General features: G+C 39.8%; 1 protein-coding gene across 1 annotated transcript in view; it reads right to left on the reverse strand.

The window, feature by feature from the left end:
- slit3 (slit homolog 3 (Drosophila)) overlaps positions 1 to 22,451 on the reverse strand; it is a 240,424-nt gene that overhangs the window by 213,373 nt on the left and 4,600 nt on the right. The window contains exons 2-4 of the mRNA XM_004553593.3: positions 10,716 to 10,787; positions 5,844 to 5,915; positions 2,337 to 2,408 (exon numbers count right to left, since the gene is read on the reverse strand). Coding sequence (XP_004553650.2) covers positions 2,337 to 2,408; positions 5,844 to 5,915; positions 10,716 to 10,787 — 216 coding nt within the window. The remainder of the gene's footprint in view (positions 1 to 2,336; positions 2,409 to 5,843; positions 5,916 to 10,715; positions 10,788 to 22,451) is intronic.

Consider the following 22,451-nt stretch of genomic DNA (forward strand, 5'->3'; position numbering starts at 1 on the left):
GCTTACATTACCACCACTTCCTTAGAAAACACAGCGAGGATGGGAGAAAAAGCACTAAAAAAAGAGGAAAAGTGGAAAGAAAAAAAGTGCCGGAGGAAACTCCAGACACTGTAATTTAGATTGCGCTGATGGCAAAGTAGGGACATAAAGAACATGAGATTTATAATGTTAAGTTTGGAACACGTTCACCCTTTCCACTCTCCTGAGTTGTCTGAGAGCTCTATAGGGATCCATATTCGACCGGTGATAAATAATAGCTTTCGAGAGCAATTAGGGGTTTTATACAGTTGTAAGCCAGGAGGTGGAGGAAATAAGGCTGTCATTCACAAAGAAGAAGGGAAAAGGGTTGAAAAAAATGCCATGTGAAAATGTGTGTGTGATGGAATATTTGTATTCGTCTCCATTTGCATCTGTCACTGTGTGTGTCCCTGGCGTTTATGAGGACTTTTAACTGTGTGTGATCCTGGAAGCCACAGCTGACGTAGATGACAATTTAGCAGTCTACTCTGCCTCAGCAATATATCACACATCACCACAAAAATATGAAACACAAAATATGTCCGTCCAACAAAATATATCACGGTGAGAAACTAAGGAGGAAAACTGAAACTGACAACATTATAAATCACTTTTATTCTGAAAAAGGTAGTACAGAACAAACGTTCTACTGATAAATAAGCATTGATTTAAGCTGATAGCAGTATATTAATTAATACCTGTGTTAACAGTGGCAGAAGCCTGCAGTGGACAAAAGGCATGATGTACTGTGCACGTAATGTTTATTCCAGTCTTTCAGATTGTAAACAGCAAGTCAATCTCCTTATAAAGCTCAACTTTCAGGAATCCATTTTTGAGTATTAAATAGTTGCTGCCTGTAGGTTGATAGGCTGCTGCAAAAGCTTGTAACATTTCTTTGAGTCACAGCGGTTATGGAAGAAAGGGTTTGAACAGTGGACCAACAAATCAAAATGTCATAAAATGTCCACAGAAACTTTCCTGCAACACAATCCACTTCTCCAGTGCCAGCCCAAAATACTTTCAGCAAAGCTTTGGAAGTATGAGGATGTGAATATATGCACTGGAAAAGTACATTTAATTTATTTTGTGGAAAAAAAAAATCAAATTTTTGACATTTCTTTGGACATGTTGATGTTGTGACACTGGAATGGCTCTGGCTCGCTGCTCAAATCCGCTTTAAGTGTTGCAAACCTAAGCTGACTATAGCTGTCATTCTCCGTGAAGGAGGGAGCTCAAAACCTTTCAATCAACATGTTAGTTCTCGCCAGCGAATTTGTAATTGTGGAGTAACCGGAGTATTCCTTTAATTTCTGCTTTTTGGTCAACCTACACTTCAAAAAGGTGAAAAAACATGGAACAAGAATCTTTTGAACAAGGAACTGTTACAGTAGCTTCCAATGGGTTCTGCCTCATGGAAACATTATAAAAGAGAATGAGAGAAGTGAGAAGATTAATGTCCTAGCGCTGGTATTTGTTATCCTAACACCTCTCAACATAGGCATGCACACACATGCTGAACACACATAAACTTGATATGTTGAAACGCAGCATCGATATGACACATGTAACACAAATAAATATCCAGTAGGGTGTACAAACTTATAGACGCACCCAATAATACTTATACACACAATTAAATTCAGGCATGCACCCACACACACACACACACACACACACTCTAACTCCAAGTTCTCTTGAAAGAAGCCCAATGTAAACAGCTATAAAGTTTAGAAGGTGTTTCAACCTTCAACCTAAGCTGACTATCCTCTCTGAGGATAAAACAAATAGAGAACCTGACAACCTGAGTGGAAAGAAAGAGCACAGATGGGGAGGCAGCATGGATGCACCAATGGGACTAAAACAAAGAGAGAGAGTATGTCTGGGAATGTGAGATGAAAACGAGAGAGGAGGAGGACAAGTGGGAGGCTTTGCTGCATCAGTATGACCTGCTCTTACACTCTTACACTCTGGGAAAACTCAATATTCCTGAATAAAAATTCCACACGAGTCCAAGCAAAACATTCACTGCAGGCACACTTTCACCTCTTAAAATCAAGCATACTCACACAAACGCACACATCTGACACTCACTGCCTTTTTCAACTCTCGACAGGAGCACAGAGCGGCACTGTGTCACCTGGCGCGAGACCTGAACCCTCAACCAGGATAAAACCTCTGACACCATGGTCGTGTTTTCAAACGGATCACGTAACACATCAAAAGCGGCACAAAAGGGGAAACGGAATGACGGAGGAGAGTCAGAGAGAGATCATGAATGGAGAGAAGATGAAAAAAAAAGAAAATCAAAGTGTACTCACAGTCGTCCTAGTTTGGGATTGGACTGGAAGAGAAGCTCTGGAAGAAACTGGAGCTTGTTTCTGTTCAGACGACTGCAGGGAGAAATAGAAGAAGGAAAATGAAGGAAAACATGTCGTTGGGAAGAGAAAAAGGGCAAAAACATCTTCTAATAAATCAGTCGCATCCGCGCTTTTGTGTTGACTGAACAATCACCACACAGCTGACTGAATGACCTTAAAGGTCAGCAAGTTTAAACTCATGGAAAAGCCTCTGACTTCCTGTGATCATGGCCTAGAGGTTATCACACTATGGTTTGTGTATACAGGACATCAGTTTCTACACTCCTTAAAGTGCATTAGCAATATATCCTCACTGCATATGCTTTAACCTGATAGTGTGAGATGGACCAATTTTGGGCTACAAGCATGTTTTAACATAAAGTTACAAACTTACAGAGGATTTATACCGCTGTGTTAAATCTATGCTAGGTGGGTACGTCAGAACTGCAAACTGCTCTGAAATCCTACAAACCTTTGTGTCCTGCACTATTGTGACTGGCCTGTTCAGTACCGTCAATTCCTCCTGTGCATTTCTGGCTACTTTTTAGCTGCAGTTTTTGAATTTATCAGTAAGAGAAATAACAGTCATTTTCTCAATATAAGGACTCACAGATGTTATAATATTTCTGGAGTGGGATTGCCAAAACTCATCCATCGGAATGGATGCGAGGGAATGCAAAGAAAATGAGACAAATATGTTTGCCTCTGAAAAAAACAAAAACATGACCGCAACAAAGAGTGGGGAGGCAAGAGGGGAAAGAAATCCTAGCATTTTATTCATTTTTATCGTGTCTGGCACCTCATATTAAACACCGGGATGCAACCACAAGGTAATTAAAACGCTATACATATTTGTTTAAAATATAATAAATGTGACCAAAGACTTGAACATGTGCATTTACACAGAAACATTTACCTCCACAGAGAGTTATGACCCCGGGAAAAGTAATAACAAGTAATAAAAACAAGTTAAAGGCACCCACATAATTATGACAATCTATAAGTGTTGCTCTCGCATACAGAATGTTTTTACATTCCAATTTTAACCACATCGTTGCTCATATGTTTGATTATTGCCACCTGTGGATGGTTTTATATTCTCGGCAATCTTTTGCAAAACTCTCTGATGCGTCTTCTCAACTATTGTGGGATGAAAATCTTTTTAGTCACACTTTATATGCAAAATAGCATTCCTTATCTTAGTATTTTCATTGGAAAATTAGATAAACACATGACTTTAAATTACAAAGGCCAAAAAGAAAAGAGTGGAAAAATTCAGGTTGATGAACAGAAAGACAGCAGCAGAACGAGGCGTTTTAGGATAAAAGATGTTTCCTTGTGTATGCATGTGTGCAACGAAAGGTGGGGTTGGCTAAAGTAGAGATAACGAAGACAGTGAAAGCTGAGGGAGTGAAAGTGTTATCAGGCTACCAAAGCATTACACTGAGAAACGAGGCGTGGAAGGGAAAGGGGAAAGAAAAGAAGGGTGGAGGGTCGCAGGGTCACAAAGTAGGATCTGTGCTGGAGAAGACACAGACACCAACCTTTTAACCCTGTGATAATGATAATAAGATAGTGGCTTTCACTCCTGTGTACACCAATGGAAAGAATAATTGAGATGCACACCACCTGAAATAAATAAGGGAGAAAATACCTGCTAGTATGTGAGTACAGCACAGCTACTATTACAGCTACGAGTCATTAAAGGACATTTGCTCAGAGCACAGATATAGTTTCAAGAGAATAATTCTTTGTGTATTTTTAAGCATTAATGATGAGGTTTTCTTCCTACTTAGAACCTTTGAAATGACACCAAACCACATGTCTGTGGCATTCATATTTTGGCAAATTATTCCTATTACTCAGAATCACAGAAAAAATGAAAGCGTTTGGAGACTAAACCTTACTAATCATAATGAGCAGGGCTTTATTCTCAAATAAAGAACAAAAGAAATAATTTGAAAAGACACCTCTTAACAAATGCCGTTTATTTTGCAAAATATCCTTCATTTATAACTGAGTAAAGCACAAATGGCTATGAATTCTGGCATTTCAGACTTTCTGAATGCTCTGACCCAAGGGGATGACAAAATAAGCCCCATGTTTTTCACATTGTGACTCCATAAATCACATGGACTCAGCGTCAGGGCCTCTCACCCCTGACCTTTCACCCTGGCAGACACAACATCAGAGACCCTGTCAAGAAAGCATTTTAAAAACCATTTTACTATCAGTAAAGTAAAAAATGCAGGCTCTTGTTATTACCGTTAATCTACTGCAGCAGTTTTTCCCCTCTTTAGAAAGATTCATTTTGGAGAACAAATGTCATCCTCAAACAAGCATAGATATTTAATTTCTGATTTATTAAATGGGCTAAAATGGCATAAGAACATTTGTTGAAATGTCTCGAATAACTGAAATGCTGTCTATGTGAGTTCTGGCAAACAACTGTTAAGACTCCCAACATCCTCCCTCCCCCTCTTCTGTAACCTCTCACCCTTCCTGACACACTGCGTTAAAGAGCCTTTTAACATTAAAGTGGGCAGTGACCTTCTGCTTTCACATCATATGTGTGATCTCCATTTAGAGGGAAGATATACACGTCTCTGTCGCTCAGCATATCTGGATTTTAGGAGAGCTCTGCTGACAGCTGCAGTGATCTAATGGTTTTATCTCTCTTCTCCACTCTGCAGCATGTATACCGAAAAATACCATCCATGTGTGAAGTAAATTCCTTCCCATTCTTACTCTCATGAATGATTTTACAACAGACACACATTTGTTAATCAAAATAAATAATGTTGTGGCATTCTTTTTCAGACTGCAAAAGCAATTTGAAAGAAGATAATGACAAATTTACAGTGTTCAGATAAAATTGCATCAATGGTGAAATAAATTGAATGAAGAAATATTCAGCTTATGAATTCAACATTCATTACAAAGCCCGTTCTTGGGTTTAGAAATGCTGTACACAATATTTTTTTATGAGGATGCCACTCCTAAAAAACCTCTAACACTCACATTGTGTCATTCGGTCTTTGTCTCACATAAAGGAATCCTCTTTCTGGAACCTGTCTTCCCATCATCACTCTAACCAGGACTCATAAACATGCAGGTGTGTATGTGTGGGAAGTGTTGTGTTGTACACTAACACCCTGATTCTGTTTCCTAAAGCCTTGGTGTGAGTTGACAGATACACACATTCCTAGGTAGTGTGTGAAGTGGACTTGGATATCAATCAGTTGAAATCTCTGTCAGTGAATATGCTGCACAGAACAGAAAGTAAGGAGCAGAAAATCAAAGGTGTGTACAATTTTGTCAAAGTGGAAAAACAGCAAAAAAGTTTTGTGACAGATCACATTATTATTATGGAGCTCTTTGCATGCATAAAAGACCTATTTCACCTCGCAGTATGGTACCTCTTTTCACATATGCACTATAGGAAGCTGTGTATAATGGCATACTTACAGTCTCTCAAGCAGTCTTAGGTCTTGAAAGGCTCCTCTCTCGATAACAGTGATTTGGTTGTCCTCAAGATGACTGTGGTGACAGGCAATGAAACAGAAAGAAAATATGTTGTAGTTATTTTTGTAACTTTAAAAATGCAAAAGCAAGACACGCAAATATACTCTGTGACTCTTTGTGATCACGACAAGGCAGGAAAAGTCCCAAGTGCCGATCTTTACGTCAGTAACTTTACACAGTTTCATTCGGTCTGTCTTCAAAATGATTCAATTTAAATATCAAATTGTGAGGCACTCGTGGAATTGGGAATGTCCATCTCCAGCCAGAAACAGCAGATAAATGTGTTTTTCTGGCCAGTGCAAACAACTCGAGAGACACTTGCACTTTTAAAAAAGCGGTTACATAAACAAGCAATCAGTGCACTGAACACATGAATCTGCCACGAAACAAACATTTTGTGACACAAAGTATTTCACAAATGTTACAACCTACCACTCCAAAAGAAACAATTAACAAACCATCTCTTTCTCATTCTTCCGTTGATATCTTCTCCATTTCGCTTCAGTCATTTCTGCGGTGCTCTCAGTGTAACCCATATCTCCCCTTCATTGCTTTCTCAGTGTTGTCATGTTTTGGGGGCAAACTAAGGTTTTCCAGATGGGATAGAGAAATGGAGAGAAAACATCTCAACTGATATGTGTGTTTATATTTTCTGTCTGAGGATGTTAGGAGTGACATGTCCTGAGAGGAAGACAGGGAGGAAGAAGCTGAAGGGGGGAAAAAAGTGGATGATGTGAGGAAGAAAAGAAAACATTGAAAAGCAAAGGTGGAGAAAAGTGAAAGGAAGATACAAGCCAGATATAAACAGCAAGATGCAGAATGACAAGCTGGATCAAGTGAGAGACAACCAAAGACAAAAGAAGTCATCTCAAAAAGAGTCCTGTCTGGCCTAACATGTGGACTTTGAATTGTTTTGGCACGCCTCTTCTTTAAATATTCTTTCAAACAAAACGTTTACATATCCAGGCATTAATCCATGGCCTGTCATACTGACTCTACACAGAGACACACAGATATGTTGGACTTGGATGAAAGATAACAAGCTCAGACAAACGCACTCGCACATTCATATATATAAAGTATGTAAACATATAAATAAAAAAGTCAGAGCATCTTGAAACACTTTCAAAGAACTGGCGCACCGAGTGATGGTAATTGGCTTATTCTCACAATATTGTTCATTTTGTATAACGAAACATTTTCCAGGAAAAATAACTCTTGATTACAGGGAGCATTTTTTGCTTTATAAAAATGTTTTTCAAAAAAATCATCAGTAATATTTGCTGTTAACTGAAATAAATAAAAAATAGCTCCAGCTTTTGAGCATTCTGAATCAGTTTCTAAACAGAAACACCCCAAACACATACGATAAGGTATGTGTGGAATCGTTTAACGCAGGTAGGGAGTTATGCACTGGTAGCAAGAATTCCCAAACACACACATAAGCATGTGCACATTTCTGACTCCGGCATCAATCATAATTTACAATCAATCCAAGATTAATCCAGCATGTTCATTCCAGCATAGCAGCGTTTGTTTTTTTTTTGTTCCTGTCCTTATAGAAAAGCATTTCCTGTGTACTCCAGGGAAAGCTAAATCAAGGCATAACTCTGAATAACTATCAAAGTTTATTTGTCCAAATGAGAGATCAACCGCACGCTGATTTATTGAATGAAGTTTAGAAAGGCTGTGGATGTTAAGCCAAACACATGGTGCGGGGAGTCAATGCTGGCATATCGCTCAGATGAGGTATTGTTTTTATATTGGTCTGTATCAAGCATTAGTCATCCACAGAGACATTGGAGAAAGATGGGGGGGAAAGAGAGCAAACAAGAATTGAATTCATGTGTGTGGGGACTGGAGTGTCTAATAACTCTAACTTCAGTCAACGGTTATAAAAAGAACAATGATGTCACGCTACCTTACAGCAAACTGCGAGAACTCGGCCTCTGAAGGAAATAAGGAAATACTTCAGGGGATATTAACTTCACTTATTATTTACACACACAATGGGTGAAACCGCACTGAATTTCCCCGGCCAAGCGTTCAATATCAAGTACAAGTTTTCACCTACATCTAAATTTGTTTGGAATTACTCAATTTCGCCACAATCTGGAAGAAATCTTGCAAAGTGAGGTTGCCAAAGATATTAGGCTAAGTGTTGTTCACGTAGCGTGCATGCAGAGGCAAGCTGTGTTGTGCAAATTTAAAGAATATCCAAACCCCTGAATCAAATTCGATGTTTTCGCCTGAACAGAAAACAGCTCGCCGTGTGATCGATTGATTTGGAAGGTTTGAAGCGTCACAAATCAGTCTAATTACGAGATTTTCATTTTACGCACCCCGTGGTCTTTGGTGGTGCAAATGCAAAACCAGATCGCTTAGCTGTTTGGATGTTTTTAAACAGAAGTGAGATTACATGAGGGCAGACAAGTCATTCTGCAGGACAAATTATCAGTAATTACAGCTCAGATGTAAGCAGGGGTATTTAGGAGTTATACTGTTTTTTTCTGTAACCTAGCCTGGGAAAAATGTTAGCGGCTTTAAACAAGTTCTCCCATAGGAGGCACATATGGCTGAAATGACTGGACTCTCAGAACTAGGCACTTATGTTTGTCTATGAGAGAGAATGAATGAGATAGAGTTCTGGTATATAACAGCGTTACCTATTAAAGCAAAGATAAGACAATTTTTGGTGACCATGTGTGCTGTAGGATCCAAAATACTAGAATATGTATGTCTCTGAAAGTGCGCTTTCTCCCGACCATCTCCTCTTTCCCACGCCGTCTCCTCCCAATTTCTTTCAGAGATTTAGAGAAGAGAAATGTCACAGCAGTTTATCACAAACCACATGAAACGACTTGCTGGCTTGCCACACTCAGCTCACACACATATACACTGCCTTTTTCTGTGGGTCCTTCTCACAGTGTTTCATGCATGCAGAATGCAAACACTTACATTTTTAATTTTTCTGTTTTTTACCTAAAAAACTCAAGCACAGATGAATCCTGACCCAGTGACTGACATACGTTCCAAACTCCACTTTGGTCCTATATTTAGGAATATGAATAAACAGATGCCAATACAAGCGCAAACACTCACATGTAGCAACTCGTTTCCATTCCTTAGCGGATTTGTACTGGGAGTGTATTTTTATCTGCTGGTTTGGTTAAAACAGAGTGTGGAGGGAAGCTGCATGCAGCCAGCGGTGATTATAGTTATTAAAGTTCTCACATACACACTGATTTTAGTCGCTTATGGAAAAGGAGTGAGGGAGCCCTTGAACTTAATTAGGACAGCTGAGAGAACGTGAGCAGTCAATCTCAACTAAGTGTAGTTATTCAGATATGATAAGCCAGAAAGGTAAAAAATACAATATATACACTTTATACTTTAAAGATTTTCATACGTTTCCCAACAAGGACCTGCTCAGTGTTTGGTAATTGTAATGGTGGCCAGAGTGATTTAGCTCCCTTTTTCCTGCCCCAGAAACAAGATCATTTCTGAACAGATAAAATATCAGAACGGTTGAAATCTCCAGTGATGCACATGAAATTGGTTCAGGCTGCACACCCCTAATGCTCTACAGGCAATCTTGTTTTTAGTCAGTGTGTACATAACAAAAAACTTCTGTTACATATGAGTGAGTATTGTTTTAAGACCAGCAGTATTTCTGAAGCACTTTTTGTGCTTCAGTTTAATAGATATGATTCAAATTCGCCTGTTTGCACATCTCTAAGCAATCATGCTACTGCTTTGAAATTTCAGCTTTGGTTTTCCCAGAATTGCAAAAGTCAGCGTTCCCCAGCATTATTCAGAAAGACTTGAGAGTCTAATTTGAAATCTCTCTTTTTTTCATAGGAACAGTGACTAACTCTTTCAGTATGAGTTGCTTTACTTAGTTTCCCATCGTCGTATCCGTACCAGGTCAACATCTCGCTGTTGTGCTGCTTGTATAGTAAATGGAAGTCGTGCTGCTTGTTGCTGGCATGTCAGCTCACCATTACTCTATTATTTAACCTTGTAAATATCCAGTAATTGCAAAATCCAACTCCTTGGATAGTACACTTGCATGCTCTCTTGTTCTAAATGCCCTCATTAGGATGGGAAACTTTATTTTATAGAGACTTGTTTCCCCCTATAGCCATATACGGGCCCATTAGGTAAATATACCATTTGCTTAATTGCTACAGCATGGAACTTTTTTGTTAATGGGATTCCTTGTAAAGAAACAAATACAAGTCACAATTAGGTATTAAAGAGAGGACAGATTAAAAGACCTGATGGTACTGTATCTGGTAGATTCAACTTAATATTAGCCAACTTAGTACCTAAGAAGGAAAAAGTAAAGTGACTTAATGATGGCAACTATCTGGAAGTGCTGGTTCCTCGCATGCAGCACATATGAGGAGATAGTCAGCTTCAGAGGATTCTGCTAGAAAAATTTAGGTTAGTTTAAGCAAGCAGCTGCCTGGGTAGAGTATACAGAAGTCAGGATGCATAATTCCCAATGGCCCGCTCTAAGTTCACTAGACAATTACCCGCTCTGTTCTCGCATGGGTGCAATCAGACATTATACAGACTGTGTACAAAGGCACTGTTTAATGTGTAATCAGACATTTGTATTCTCACATACAGCTCAAAGAAGCAACATCAAGAAGATTTCAGCAGATAACTGCAATCTGAATTATACATTTTCATACATCCTGACTGATTTAAAATAAGTTAAAGTCCTCAAATAAACTGGAGGGAATGTGAGCAAAGCCTAATGTTTTACTGACTAAAAATTTGATTGAAAAAAGGAAAGAAACTTACAGAATCCTGAGGTTCTTGAGGCCAGAAAAGTCCACTTTAGTGATTCTGGTGATGTTGTTTTTATTCAAATCCCTAGAAAGAGAAAAACAGGATAAAAATTACTTATTCAGTCAAAATTACATTCAGTTGTGAGTATAATGTAACTTTAACACAACTGTGAAAGCAAACAAGCGCCCACCAAGTGGCAGAAGGACAGGGCATGAGAATGCTCCACAGCATATAGGCCCACACACATGCATACAAGTACAAACACAAGCAAACCAAGCACCGAGAAACTTCTGTTCTGATGCACAATTATTTACTGGAAAACAAATTTTTCAATTAAAATTTTTTTTTCTCTTTCCAATGTCACAGTTTAAAAGCTTATCATGTTTCCTGACTGTCATTCAATTAGTTTTAACTACGGGCGCAAAATGTATACATACTGCAATATGAACTGACTGCCTGAGTGTGTGTGTGTGTGTGTGTGTGTGTGTGTGTGTGTGTAGGTGTAGACTGGTTCCCTTTATATGGGTTTGATGTTTATTGAAACGCTGTCGCACTGCAGGAATTAGGGCAAGGAAAAAAAACATACGCACACACAGAAAGAAAGGGCACACACAAACAACACACACACAATGTTCTCTCTTATTTCACACACAGAGCTCCTCCAAAGCTTTCACTCGCTCTCAGAACCATAGACACACACACACACACAAACAGAACTAGGTTTTGCCAACGCAGGCAGCGTGTGTGTTTTTCATAATACACCTAAACATTTATAAATCTGATTTAAGACGATATTAGGTTTCAAAAGGCTTCCTCAAGCTGACATAGCAAGGGCCACTAATAAGAGCCATTCCCCAGCTTGTGACAGGGAGGGTTGTTATAGGCCAGACCAGTCCTCCAAAGCGCAAAATGGGGTCCTTGGTCCAACAGGGTGTTCTTGAAAGGGCTCCAGAGTAATGAATAACTACAATATCTCATATGTAGCAGTGGGATGTCACAAAAATGACTGATCCAACCCGGCACGTCAGATGAAGTATAGGAAAGCTGGCTTAAATCATAAGCAACAAGAAATGAGATCCCTGTCACGTACTTGTGTTTACATTCAAAAATATGAAACACTGAAAAGGGTTTGAATGTGAATATTTTATCCAAACAATAGATCAGATGGCAATATCGCACATGATCCCACAATGTTTTCACACAACAACTTCAAATATTTTCCACAGATATTCTTTCTCATAAGTGGCACACAGCAGGAAAATGTCCATTCATACTACTAGAAAAGGGGTTTGTGTGGTTTGGGCAGGGGAGCGTTTCTAATGAAAAGTTAAAAACTCTGCAGAGAATAGTAGAAACTCTCAACTCAGTGGATTTGATTTACAATGTTTCAGTTCATTCTCACCCCTGCCCTCCGCCTCTTTTCCAGACACGCCTTTTTTCCCCACAATAATGTGTTAATAAAACACGTCAACACTTAATGGCATAAAATGAAAGTAGATGTTTAGGTGATGAATGCTTAAGAACATTTAGCACAGAAACAACCAAACTGTTTCACTCAGGTGTTGGTGAAGACCAAAATGTTACTGCGGCAATGCTGTTCATGACTACTGGAACAAAACGACCACCACATGATCAGGAAAACAAGTAATAAACAATAGTTTTGTGGGACGATATAACACTGCATGTTTAAAATAGATTTTAAATCTATCATCGTCTGTCAGATGCCCAGGGGTTTGGAAGCAACCGCTATTTTATTCACAACGTCTCTGGTTTGAGTGCAGCCCACATTTCTAGCTGAAGTTAACTTTTGCTTTCCGACAATAAACTGACATGTTGAGAAATGAGCTTGACATAAACATCCTCTGCTTAGGTATAATACTTTTGCATTAATGTATAGCTCACTAAAGCAATGAACTGAGAAAGACAAAGAAAGCAGAATGAAGTTTCACGTTGATGCCGAGTCTCAGCCATCTTAATGTTTCATGTGAGACATTCGAGACACCAGATAACATTTTGACAGTGAGCTGCTTCACTATCCAGACTATAAGCTGCTGGTTCTTGTCACAAGCTTTCCAAGTGTTTGGCTTTGCCAGTTCCTTGAAATGCAAGGCACTGACAATTACTTGATAAGCCTTCTTGGGGTTTGATTTATTAATTTGAACATGAGGAAAGAGTTGATTTGCTTCAGAAATAAACTGTTTTTCTTGTTCATGTTTGTTACTCTACCACACTTATAGTCTAGCTGTACAGAAGGTGAGAGGTTTTCACCCTACCCCTGCGAAGATATTGACTGCGCATCATTGGAAGCGGATGACATAAGTATCTGACAAATGTTTACAGGTTGACAAGTGGGCTGGAATAGAGAAGAGGGTAACAGTGAGGTTCACTGGGAATGGGAGGCTGGCTGATGGACCAACAACAGCACAAGTAAGAGTAGCCTACAGACTGGGTGTACCACATGCTTTTTACACTGCCTCCAGATGGGCATCCCCTGAGTGGAAAGGACAGCGAATGCACTACCACTGCTTGACCATAAATCTGGCTGTACCCTCTGCTATCTCCCCTTATCTTTCAGACAGTAAGATAAGACCAGCCTAAGTGACAAGTGGCATGGGTTGATGGACCACACTAGCTGCCACTTTCCTGTCACCTGAGAACAGGAAACCGTGACTAAAATTCTCACACGGGTTAATCTTATTCTACTAATGGTTCGGACTGCTGATGGTTGTGTAATGACATGGGAGTAATGTGCTTGACCATTCCTGTCCCTCCCTTTATGATCCATCTCTGATGGCTGATTCCAGCAAGTCAAACAGGTGCACCAAACATGTTCTTATCAGTAAAACTGTTTTTCTCTTGAATCATCTCAAACTAATTTCTTGAACATGACATTAAGTTGACCGTACACAAATGGACTCCACACTCACCCGCACCTTGTTGAATGTATGGCATGAAGAGCAAAGGTAGCTCGGAAGGCAAAAAGAGATCCACCACCATAATGAAAAAGCGTACCTAATGAAGTGTTTAGTGGATGTGTAGCTTACCCTTGGTTACAATCTTTCAGTTTTCTATTTACGCTCCATCCTCCTCCTCATCTATCTCAAATCTCTCTTTGATCATTGCTCTCTAATGTCCGTCTGTCAGTCTCTCACAGCCAGCTTTACCCAGCGTTCCCAGCCTTACTCTCCACTTTTCTTCTTCTTCTCAGTAATCTCCCTCTCGTCTCTCCCTGTCTCGATCTTTCACGTCTTATCTTTCACTGTTTCACAGTTGACTAAACACTTTTTCTTCACCTTCATCTGTTTTTCCTCTCCATCCCTAATCTCTCCTCTTTTATCTCAATCTCTCACTGTTTTACACTTGGCTACAATTTTCCTACCCTTATTTTCTTTTTTCTCTCTCTCTAATCTCTCAAACCTTATCTCCATCTTTCTTATGTTCACAGTGGAAACTTCTGCTCTTACTAAGGAGATTGCTTTGCAGTTAAGCAATTATTGAGTATACAGTTCCAGGTACAGCACAATGGCAGAATCCCATCAAACCTCGCTGCCTAAAAACTGTGGAGTCTACATCGCTGCCATGAAAACACACAGACAAGTGGCATGAAATTAAGTGAAAATCTTGGATGCACAGCACACTGCTTGGCAGTGATGTCATCGGAAAAAGCTGTCAAAAAAAAAGCACAGCATTGTTAGGAGGTAAGAAAACCAGTCATACCTAGCATAATATAAATAAACAACAATTCCCTCTTTTATAAAAGAATTCTGTTCATTATAACTAAATGGTGCTACTGGTACACTTCAGAAATAATAAATAAAATGCACTACCCACAGTATTTTTACATGAGTTAGTAAATCTATTCACTTAACTCCTTGGAATAAGTAAATGTGTGCACAGAGAACTCATTACGAGCAAAGCAAAGACAGCTGATGGGGCTGCCATTCTCATGCACCTGGTCTGTTAAAGCTTAGGTGTACAGCCCACCTGGCAGTAAAGCTTAACTTAGCATCAAATGTTAACTGACCAGCATTCAGACTACTAATGAAATACGTTAGCACAAAAGCCCTAACCGTTGTTTCCATTACAGGCAGAAGTAAGCCGTGCAAGCATGTGTGTGTTTGCGACTAGGGGATAAGACAAGAATGCAAACAGCAGGTGTCCAGGGAATTAATATCCCATTCAACAAAGACATGCACACACAGGCAGAGACAGCCCGCACCACATCTCACTCTAGACCACTGAGAAGTGAACTTTGCAGTCTGGCTGCCTTAGAGTGACACACGGGGTTGACTTTACGGTGACAAATGCATAGTGTGTGTGAGGTGGAGGTGGCAGCAGGACTGATTTGCCTTCAGGACAATATTATTGGTTGGCTACACCATTGGCAAGAGAGAGAACTTTTAGAAAGGAATGTTAAACGATAAATATCAGGTGACTTCAAATATACTAATAAATGAAAAACACGCCACTGTGGTAAAAGATTATCAGAGTTCAGTGTTGAGCTTAAATGTTTTGACATGTCTGCTTGTTGGCTAATTAGCTGTGCTTCTTTTTCTCACCTTGACCCTGTATCTCTGTCTGTCTGGTTTTTGTTTTCTTGAACTCTGTCCTCTTTTTCCCCTCTATCAGGGACAATAGGGAATAAAGATAAAGCACTGAAGTTTCCTCTCTCTGTTTTATCAGTCTCGGACACTGTGACATTTCCTCTTTCCCCTTTTTTCCTCTCCCTTCATTCTTTCACTCACTTTCATCCTTTGTTGACCTCTATCCCACACCTCATTTCCAAATGCATTCACTTCCTGTGCTAATCTCATGTTATTTTCCAAAAGCTCTTGTGCCGCTTCACTTTCTCATTCCTCCATTTTTACTCTCCGTCCTTCTCACTCATAGATAGATGTGCTCAATTTCATTCTCTAAATCTATCACTTACACAAGGAATCCTAATTGCTCTCTTCCTTTTCCTCTAAGCTCTGTGCTCGCCAGGTGTCATGCTGCTTTGAAATTGGCTCTGCTATAGCTGAAATCCATCCACTGCAAATGTTTAGATATTACATTTGGCCAATGCAAACTAAGGCAGCTTTAAGTGCTCTCTTCTGCTCTCACTTTTAAGGAGCACATCTATGTAGCAAGTGAAACGTACACCAAATAAAGGGGGAAGATTAATTGGCCTATGCAGACTTTACTAGCAGCCTTTGTGGAACTGTGAAAACAGTAGTGAAAAATAAATTCAGTGGTAGCATATGAGGAAAAACTTTAGATGTCATAAATACAGTTAGACCAAAAAGAAGGTATAATCTTTGCGTATAATAGGAAACTGGATCAACACACAGACTGGTGCATGTGCCAGTAGGGAGAAGCATGGGCAAATTAAACACATCAAATACAGTCAAGAGTATATCATTAACAAGAATGAGAAAGAGACTTAGCCCAACAGTAATCAAGAGAGTAACAGGGATCATGGTAAATGTATTTGTGTATATAAATACATATATATATACATATATATATATATAAATACATATATATATGTATATATACATATATATACATATATATATATATATATAAATACATATATATATGTATATATATATATATATATATATATATATATATATATATATAGAGCGCTTTACTAGTCCCTAAGGTCCCCAAAGCGCTTTACACATCCAGTCATCCACACATCCACACATTCACACACTGGTGATGGCAGCTACATTGTAGCCACAGCCGCCCTGGGGCGCACTGACAGAGGCGAGGCTGTCGGACACTGGCGCCACCGGGCCCTCTGACCACCACCAGTAGGCCACAGGTGAAGTGTCTTGCCCAAGGACACAACGACCGAGACTGTCGGAGCCGGGGCTCGAACCGGCAACCTTCCAATTACAAGATGAACTGCCAACTCCTGAGCCACGATCGCCCCATATCATGTAATATCTTAGATAATAAAGGAAAAAAATCAACTATCATGCAGCAGCTAATTGGAGCACCTACAAATAATAGTCCAGGTCGTCAATATGCTTGGTAAAATGATAGATGCTTATGTGCTGTTTAACTGTTTCATTTATGCAGTGTGCTCACTATGACGAATTATCTTTGTTACATGCACAAGATTGAGTCAGTAACACAATTGAGAGATGTAGCCATGGAAAGCTTTCAAAAGGAAAACCTGATCAACACCAGCCTACACTTGGAGTCTGTATATTACCTACAACAGTTTGCAAAAAACTCAGTTTTGGAAATCTTGGGGAGTTTGTGGAACATTTGGTCTCCTGTGCAACCCTTTACTGCTGTTTTGAATCTTTGTCATAGTGATGATAATAGGCAATAAACTGTCTCCTGTTACAAAGCTGCTCTCTGGGATATACAGCAATCATCACTCAAGAGTTTTCTGGGCAGTAACATATTCTTTATTCTCATATACACACAATTAAAAAGAAAAAAAAGTAAGTAATGAGTGCAAACGCAAGCTACAGTACCTTTGAGAGCGCTGAGATCAGGTTCTTTTTAAATTACACAAGGCAGGTTATTTAAAGGCTGTGCTTTCAGGAAAACAGAGAAATAAAAAGATTCAATATGTCAGCATTAGCGTTGTTTCATATCTGTCAGCAAAAGTGCTGAAGCCTAATTTATCTGTTTAAAAACGCTGAAAATTAAAAAAAATTAAAAGAAAAATTACAGAGCAGGCTAATTAGTATTTCATTCCTTTACTTTCTAAAATTCTGGCTCTGCTTTGAAAGCTTTTTTTTAACTTATGATCAAGTGCCTGTACTGTACATCTGTAAGTGTATCTCATTGGTTCGCTCCATTTGTCCCAAGTACAAATGGAGCGAACCATTTGTACTTGGGACAAGTACAAAATGGTTCGCTCATGATGAATGATTAAGGCATTCCATCTGCCTTAATCATTCATCTCTATATATATTTCACATCTTTTCTATGTGTCTCTTTGTTAAATCTGTAACTACAGTCGTTGCATCAAGTGTTTGTTGTTCGGTTGTCCAAGAAATCAAAGGTTTGTCTGCTACAATAGGTTTCCTGCAGCTAGAGCAAGACATCACTATAGCCCCTTTTCCATTAGAACCTACTCGGATCGAGTCGACACGGTTCGCCAAGGTTTTCAGGGTTTTCCATTAGGTCATAGTACCTGGTACTTTTTTAGTACCTGCTCGCTTAGGGTTCCAAACGATCCGAGCAGGTACTAAAATGTGACGTCATCTGACTGCATTCCACCGATTGGCTGGTCAGTGGCGTCACTCGATGATTCATGAGCGCATCTCATTCACGAAAATTAAAACCGCCATTTTTAAAAACCAGGGAACGAGGGAAATGGCTACAAAAACAAAGCCATGTTCCCTGATGAAAAGCCAGAGACCGAGCAGCAGGTAGATTCTTTCTTCCACATCCACCTTTCTTGTTGGGTATTAATTCGGATGCGTTGTGATGAGGACAATCACAAATGTAAGTCGAGTCGTGGCCATCCGTGACGAGTCGATCTGAGTAGGTACTAATGGAAAAGGGGCTTATTAGACTCTGCTGGCTGTGTATACTTCTCAGAGGTATGGGGAAATTTTGCTAGCAGTTTTAAGTTATGCCTGCTAACCGATATTTGGGTAATCCTTCTCTGTACAAATAAATACGCTTGTTTTAGAGCTGTCCAATCTGCTGGATTCTAGGAATGCCAAGTGAAACTAAATAATGAAAGACGAGCACCAGAAAAGAGAACAAAGGTACAAACAAGGGCAGAGAGACCGGAGATAAAAGTCAGTTAAATATTTCCTTTACTGAAGGACACTCGCTTTCACTCCATAAAGGGGAATCCTGTCTGAATGATGCAAAATACATCTCCCTCCTATCTAATCTGTGCTTTCAATTTTGGGTTTTTCTTTTTTAACACTGCTTCATTCTGATTTAGCTTTATTGGATTTGTTTTCCCCCTTAAAGTCATCTTCATCTCTTACACCACATTTCTCTCCTATTTATGTCTCAGTCCTTTAAATTGTTTGTTATGCAGCTTTCACATTTAATACCCCAGACTGATTAGATTTTGTTGAAATCTGAGAGAGTAATGCATCTCCTTGTGTGTTCCATCATCAGTTGGTTTGTTTTCTGTCAGTCCCAATTTATTTCCCCTTCCTTCATAGTCTATATTCTATCTTAATACTGATCCACCTCGAGAAATTTCATAGTTTGGTGTCGCTGTTAACCACACAGGCTTGACCACATTAGGGAGACGCCTGAAAGCATCCCTTTCTTTTAGAGTCACAAGCCAAAGGGGCTGTAAACCAGCCCTGTATTTGGTTAGCTCTTTTCTTTGCAAGAGTTTATAGGGTTGCATTGCTTTTGTCTCGATTTACTACTGCTGTACTGTAAGTGAATGGGCTGGGGTGCGGGTGGAGGGGTAATTTGGCTGCGGAGAGGCCACTTGACAAGAACAAGCCCTGCTGCTTCCTCAATGGGGCCCAGGTCAGAAAAAAATGAGAATGAGTGAACAAGAGGATAAGAAAATGAGATTAGGGTGAATGAGAGATTGAAAGAGGACATGAATGACAGAGACAGAGACACAGAAACACTGATGCATGCATGCACAGTGCAGTGACCTGTTTCTCCATAAGCTTCCAGACTCCATAAATAGTCTATTTGAGCAGTGGCCTGCAAACTGAACACTGTGGTGGAAGTCACTCTATTACTCTGCCACATACCCACAAATAACTACATAAAAATGTATATACACAGGTGTAGTGAAGGAGTACAAACAGAAACTCACACTGAGAAAATAAAGTCCGTGCAGAAGGGAAATAATATGTTGCTTTGGTGACAGTGGCCTAACAAAACAGTGGCATAGCTTGTTAACATCAAACAACTCCAAGCTCACTGCATAGACACACACACACACACACAAATCTATACTAGTGTTATAGAATGACACACACTCTGAAGTCCTCCAAGTTGAGGACTTCTCATTCAGCAGAAAGTCACAGAAGGTCATTCGTGACTCTGGGTTGTTTCTATGTGACACAAATTCTCTCTCATTATATGTCAAAGTTTCCATCTAACCAGTTTCATGTTATTTCTGGTGAATGCATGAGAGTGAACTGTGTGAGCTTGTGCCTGCCTAATGATGAGTGTGCACTGTATGTGTGGGACTGCAGGCTAGATTTTTATGTGCTTCATGAATATGCATTTCATTTAAATTATGTACCTTTTCATGCCTGCGTGTTCTCTTGCACTAAGTTTTTGAGGACCCGTTTTGGGACCTTAACATTTCGGCTGCTTCTTACTGCATCAAATAGCTGTTTGAAGATTAAAAGAAAATCACATGTAGCCTATTCTTTCAGTCGCCATCAAATCAGGATTCTTCTGTAATCGTACCAGAAGTTAATTACTGAGGTCACCTAAGACATTAGTACCGCGAAAAGAAGAAGAAAATACAAGCTGTCAATTAATCACACAGGTGTTAAAGCAACCCCCAGGTTAACAAAACTTGCTTTCAAGTGGAAATGAAAGCAAACTGTGAAATAAACACCCACGGTGTTCACATCCATCACAGTTAACAGACCTTTTCTGGTCCAGCTTGGTTAAGAAGGATTTTCAGACATGTTCTCTTCCGTTTTATACTCCAAATGAAATGTGTTAGTTATTGATGGCTTGTCCGGGGGTAGGTAATTAATTTCCCCAAAGGGTCACATGAGAAACTGGGACTGTTTCAACAAGTGGAACTCAAGTCTGCTTAATATTAATTTTATCTCTTTATAAGCTTCTTGGCTCTGTCCTTCATATCAGTACCAGTCTCTCACGTGAAAGAAAATGGACTGACCACCCCTGAGTCATTATAGAAGCTCTTTTATGCTCCCAGGAAACAATGTTCATCCGTCTCAGCTTTGGCATAATTTGATACAATATGTAATGTGCTGAGAATAGACCAAAAAAAAAGAAAAACCAACGCACATTTCAACAATAAGGCTTTAGGATTAACTTTGTGTTCAAAACTGGATTTTCTAGTATTGATGATTAGGTTAGAGTAAGAGCCTACTGTATATAGTAAGAGCCCTCAAAAGTGCAGTACACTCCGGTACGTGCACCTCCATGTGTTTAGTTTGTTCGTTACATTTGAATATGTCTGTATGTTTTAATGTAGCATCCGGCTTGATCCATTTCCCAGAAGGGCAGTGCCCACTATCAACGCCAGCTGGCTCCCTCTTTGACAAGCTTAAAGTAATTATATAGAAAGGTCATGTGCCCGCATGCTGGAGAAACTTGAGGAAAAGAATATCACCCACTGACCTAGAAATGGAGCCTAAATGTTGGTTAGCCTCACTTGTGCCATTTGGCATACCATAACTGAATCAAACATAGTTAGAAGGGCACAAAGTGATTACCACAAGATGGCCATGGATGATAGGCGTGACATTAAGAGGCTGTTGGAAAACAGCAAGCTCACTGTGGTTTTTACTTCTGAGTTTAGCTCTGTCTGCTATTGCAATAACACTCGGCTGCTCTTCAGACAAATTACATCATCATCATACCCACGATAACAGTAAAGAACGGTCTCCACTTAACGATGGCTTTTGTTCAACAGTTACCAAAGGCTGTGTTCATTCATATGCAGAAATATTGCACAAACATCATAATTAGTTTCCTGGTTCCCATAAAACAAAGCAGTACAACTAAAGATTCATGGAACACATCAAAACTGTTGGAACACATTTTGAACTTAACATTATCAGACTCTTTGGGTGGGGCTAGCAGCTGTATACAAACACAAAACACACAGATAAATATTCAAGACAGAGCCAAAAGTAGCTGGGAAGTCTACACCACAGTACTTTAGTCATTGCAGATTGATCCAATCAAATTATTCCAAATTTAGGGAACTAGAACTATGTCAGCACAAATTAGCTGGTCTGCTCCATGCGCAGGATAGAACCAAAGTATTCAGAGATCTCGCACACACACACAAAATTCCAGCCCCACCATGAAATGCCATTTCATAGCCGAGGGTGTGATGGTTAGAGCGCCCACTGGCCAATCAACACTAAGCTTTGATAAGAGCCAGAAGCAGCGGCTAAAGTGTGTGTGTCCACACAAACACACGCAGCAGCAGCAGCAGGGATCCTACTGTTATGCGCTCTGTGGTACAGTAGGCTGGCACGTTGGGGGGAAATGGGGGTTGTGAGATGCTGCTGGCAAACTGATGGTGTGTGTGAGTGCGTGTGTCGGAGGGGGAGGTGGAGGTCAGAAAAAAAGTGGTAGAACTGAGGAGTGAAGCAAAGGAAAAGTAGAGAAGAAAAGAAGTTGGGCAGAAAGAGCGAGAGATGTAGGAGAAAAAACAACGGTGGGATAAAGATAAAAAGCTTGGAGGGGAAGGGAAATTAAAGAGCAGAAGGGGAGAAAGAACTAGCTGAGAAGAGAGAAAGCACAGAAGGTGTTGCCTGTACAAATCTTGCCAAAATTTACTGGTGGTGTTAGCGAGGGAACAGAAAACTAGACTGTTAAACTCAAATTTAGCTTGTGCAAAGCTGGCTGAGGAAACTTGCTGCCAGTCAACTACAAACACAGTGCATGTATGAGGATGCAATCATGCACACATGCACATTGTGACAAAATTAAAACATGCAAAGCTTGCACAAACACATGCAGAAAAAAAACAAACTGCAGCTCGAGCGATTGGAAGCTCCCTTTGGAGTTTACGGCATTTGATTCTCCCACATTTTCACAGCAGTTGAGGCAACAGTTTGGAATTTGAAT

This window comes from Maylandia zebra, linkage group LG2, assembly GCF_041146795.1.
Source record: "Maylandia zebra isolate NMK-2024a linkage group LG2, Mzebra_GT3a, whole genome shotgun sequence".
In the NCBI taxonomy this organism is placed as follows: domain Eukaryota; kingdom Metazoa; phylum Chordata; class Actinopteri; order Cichliformes; family Cichlidae; genus Maylandia; species Maylandia zebra.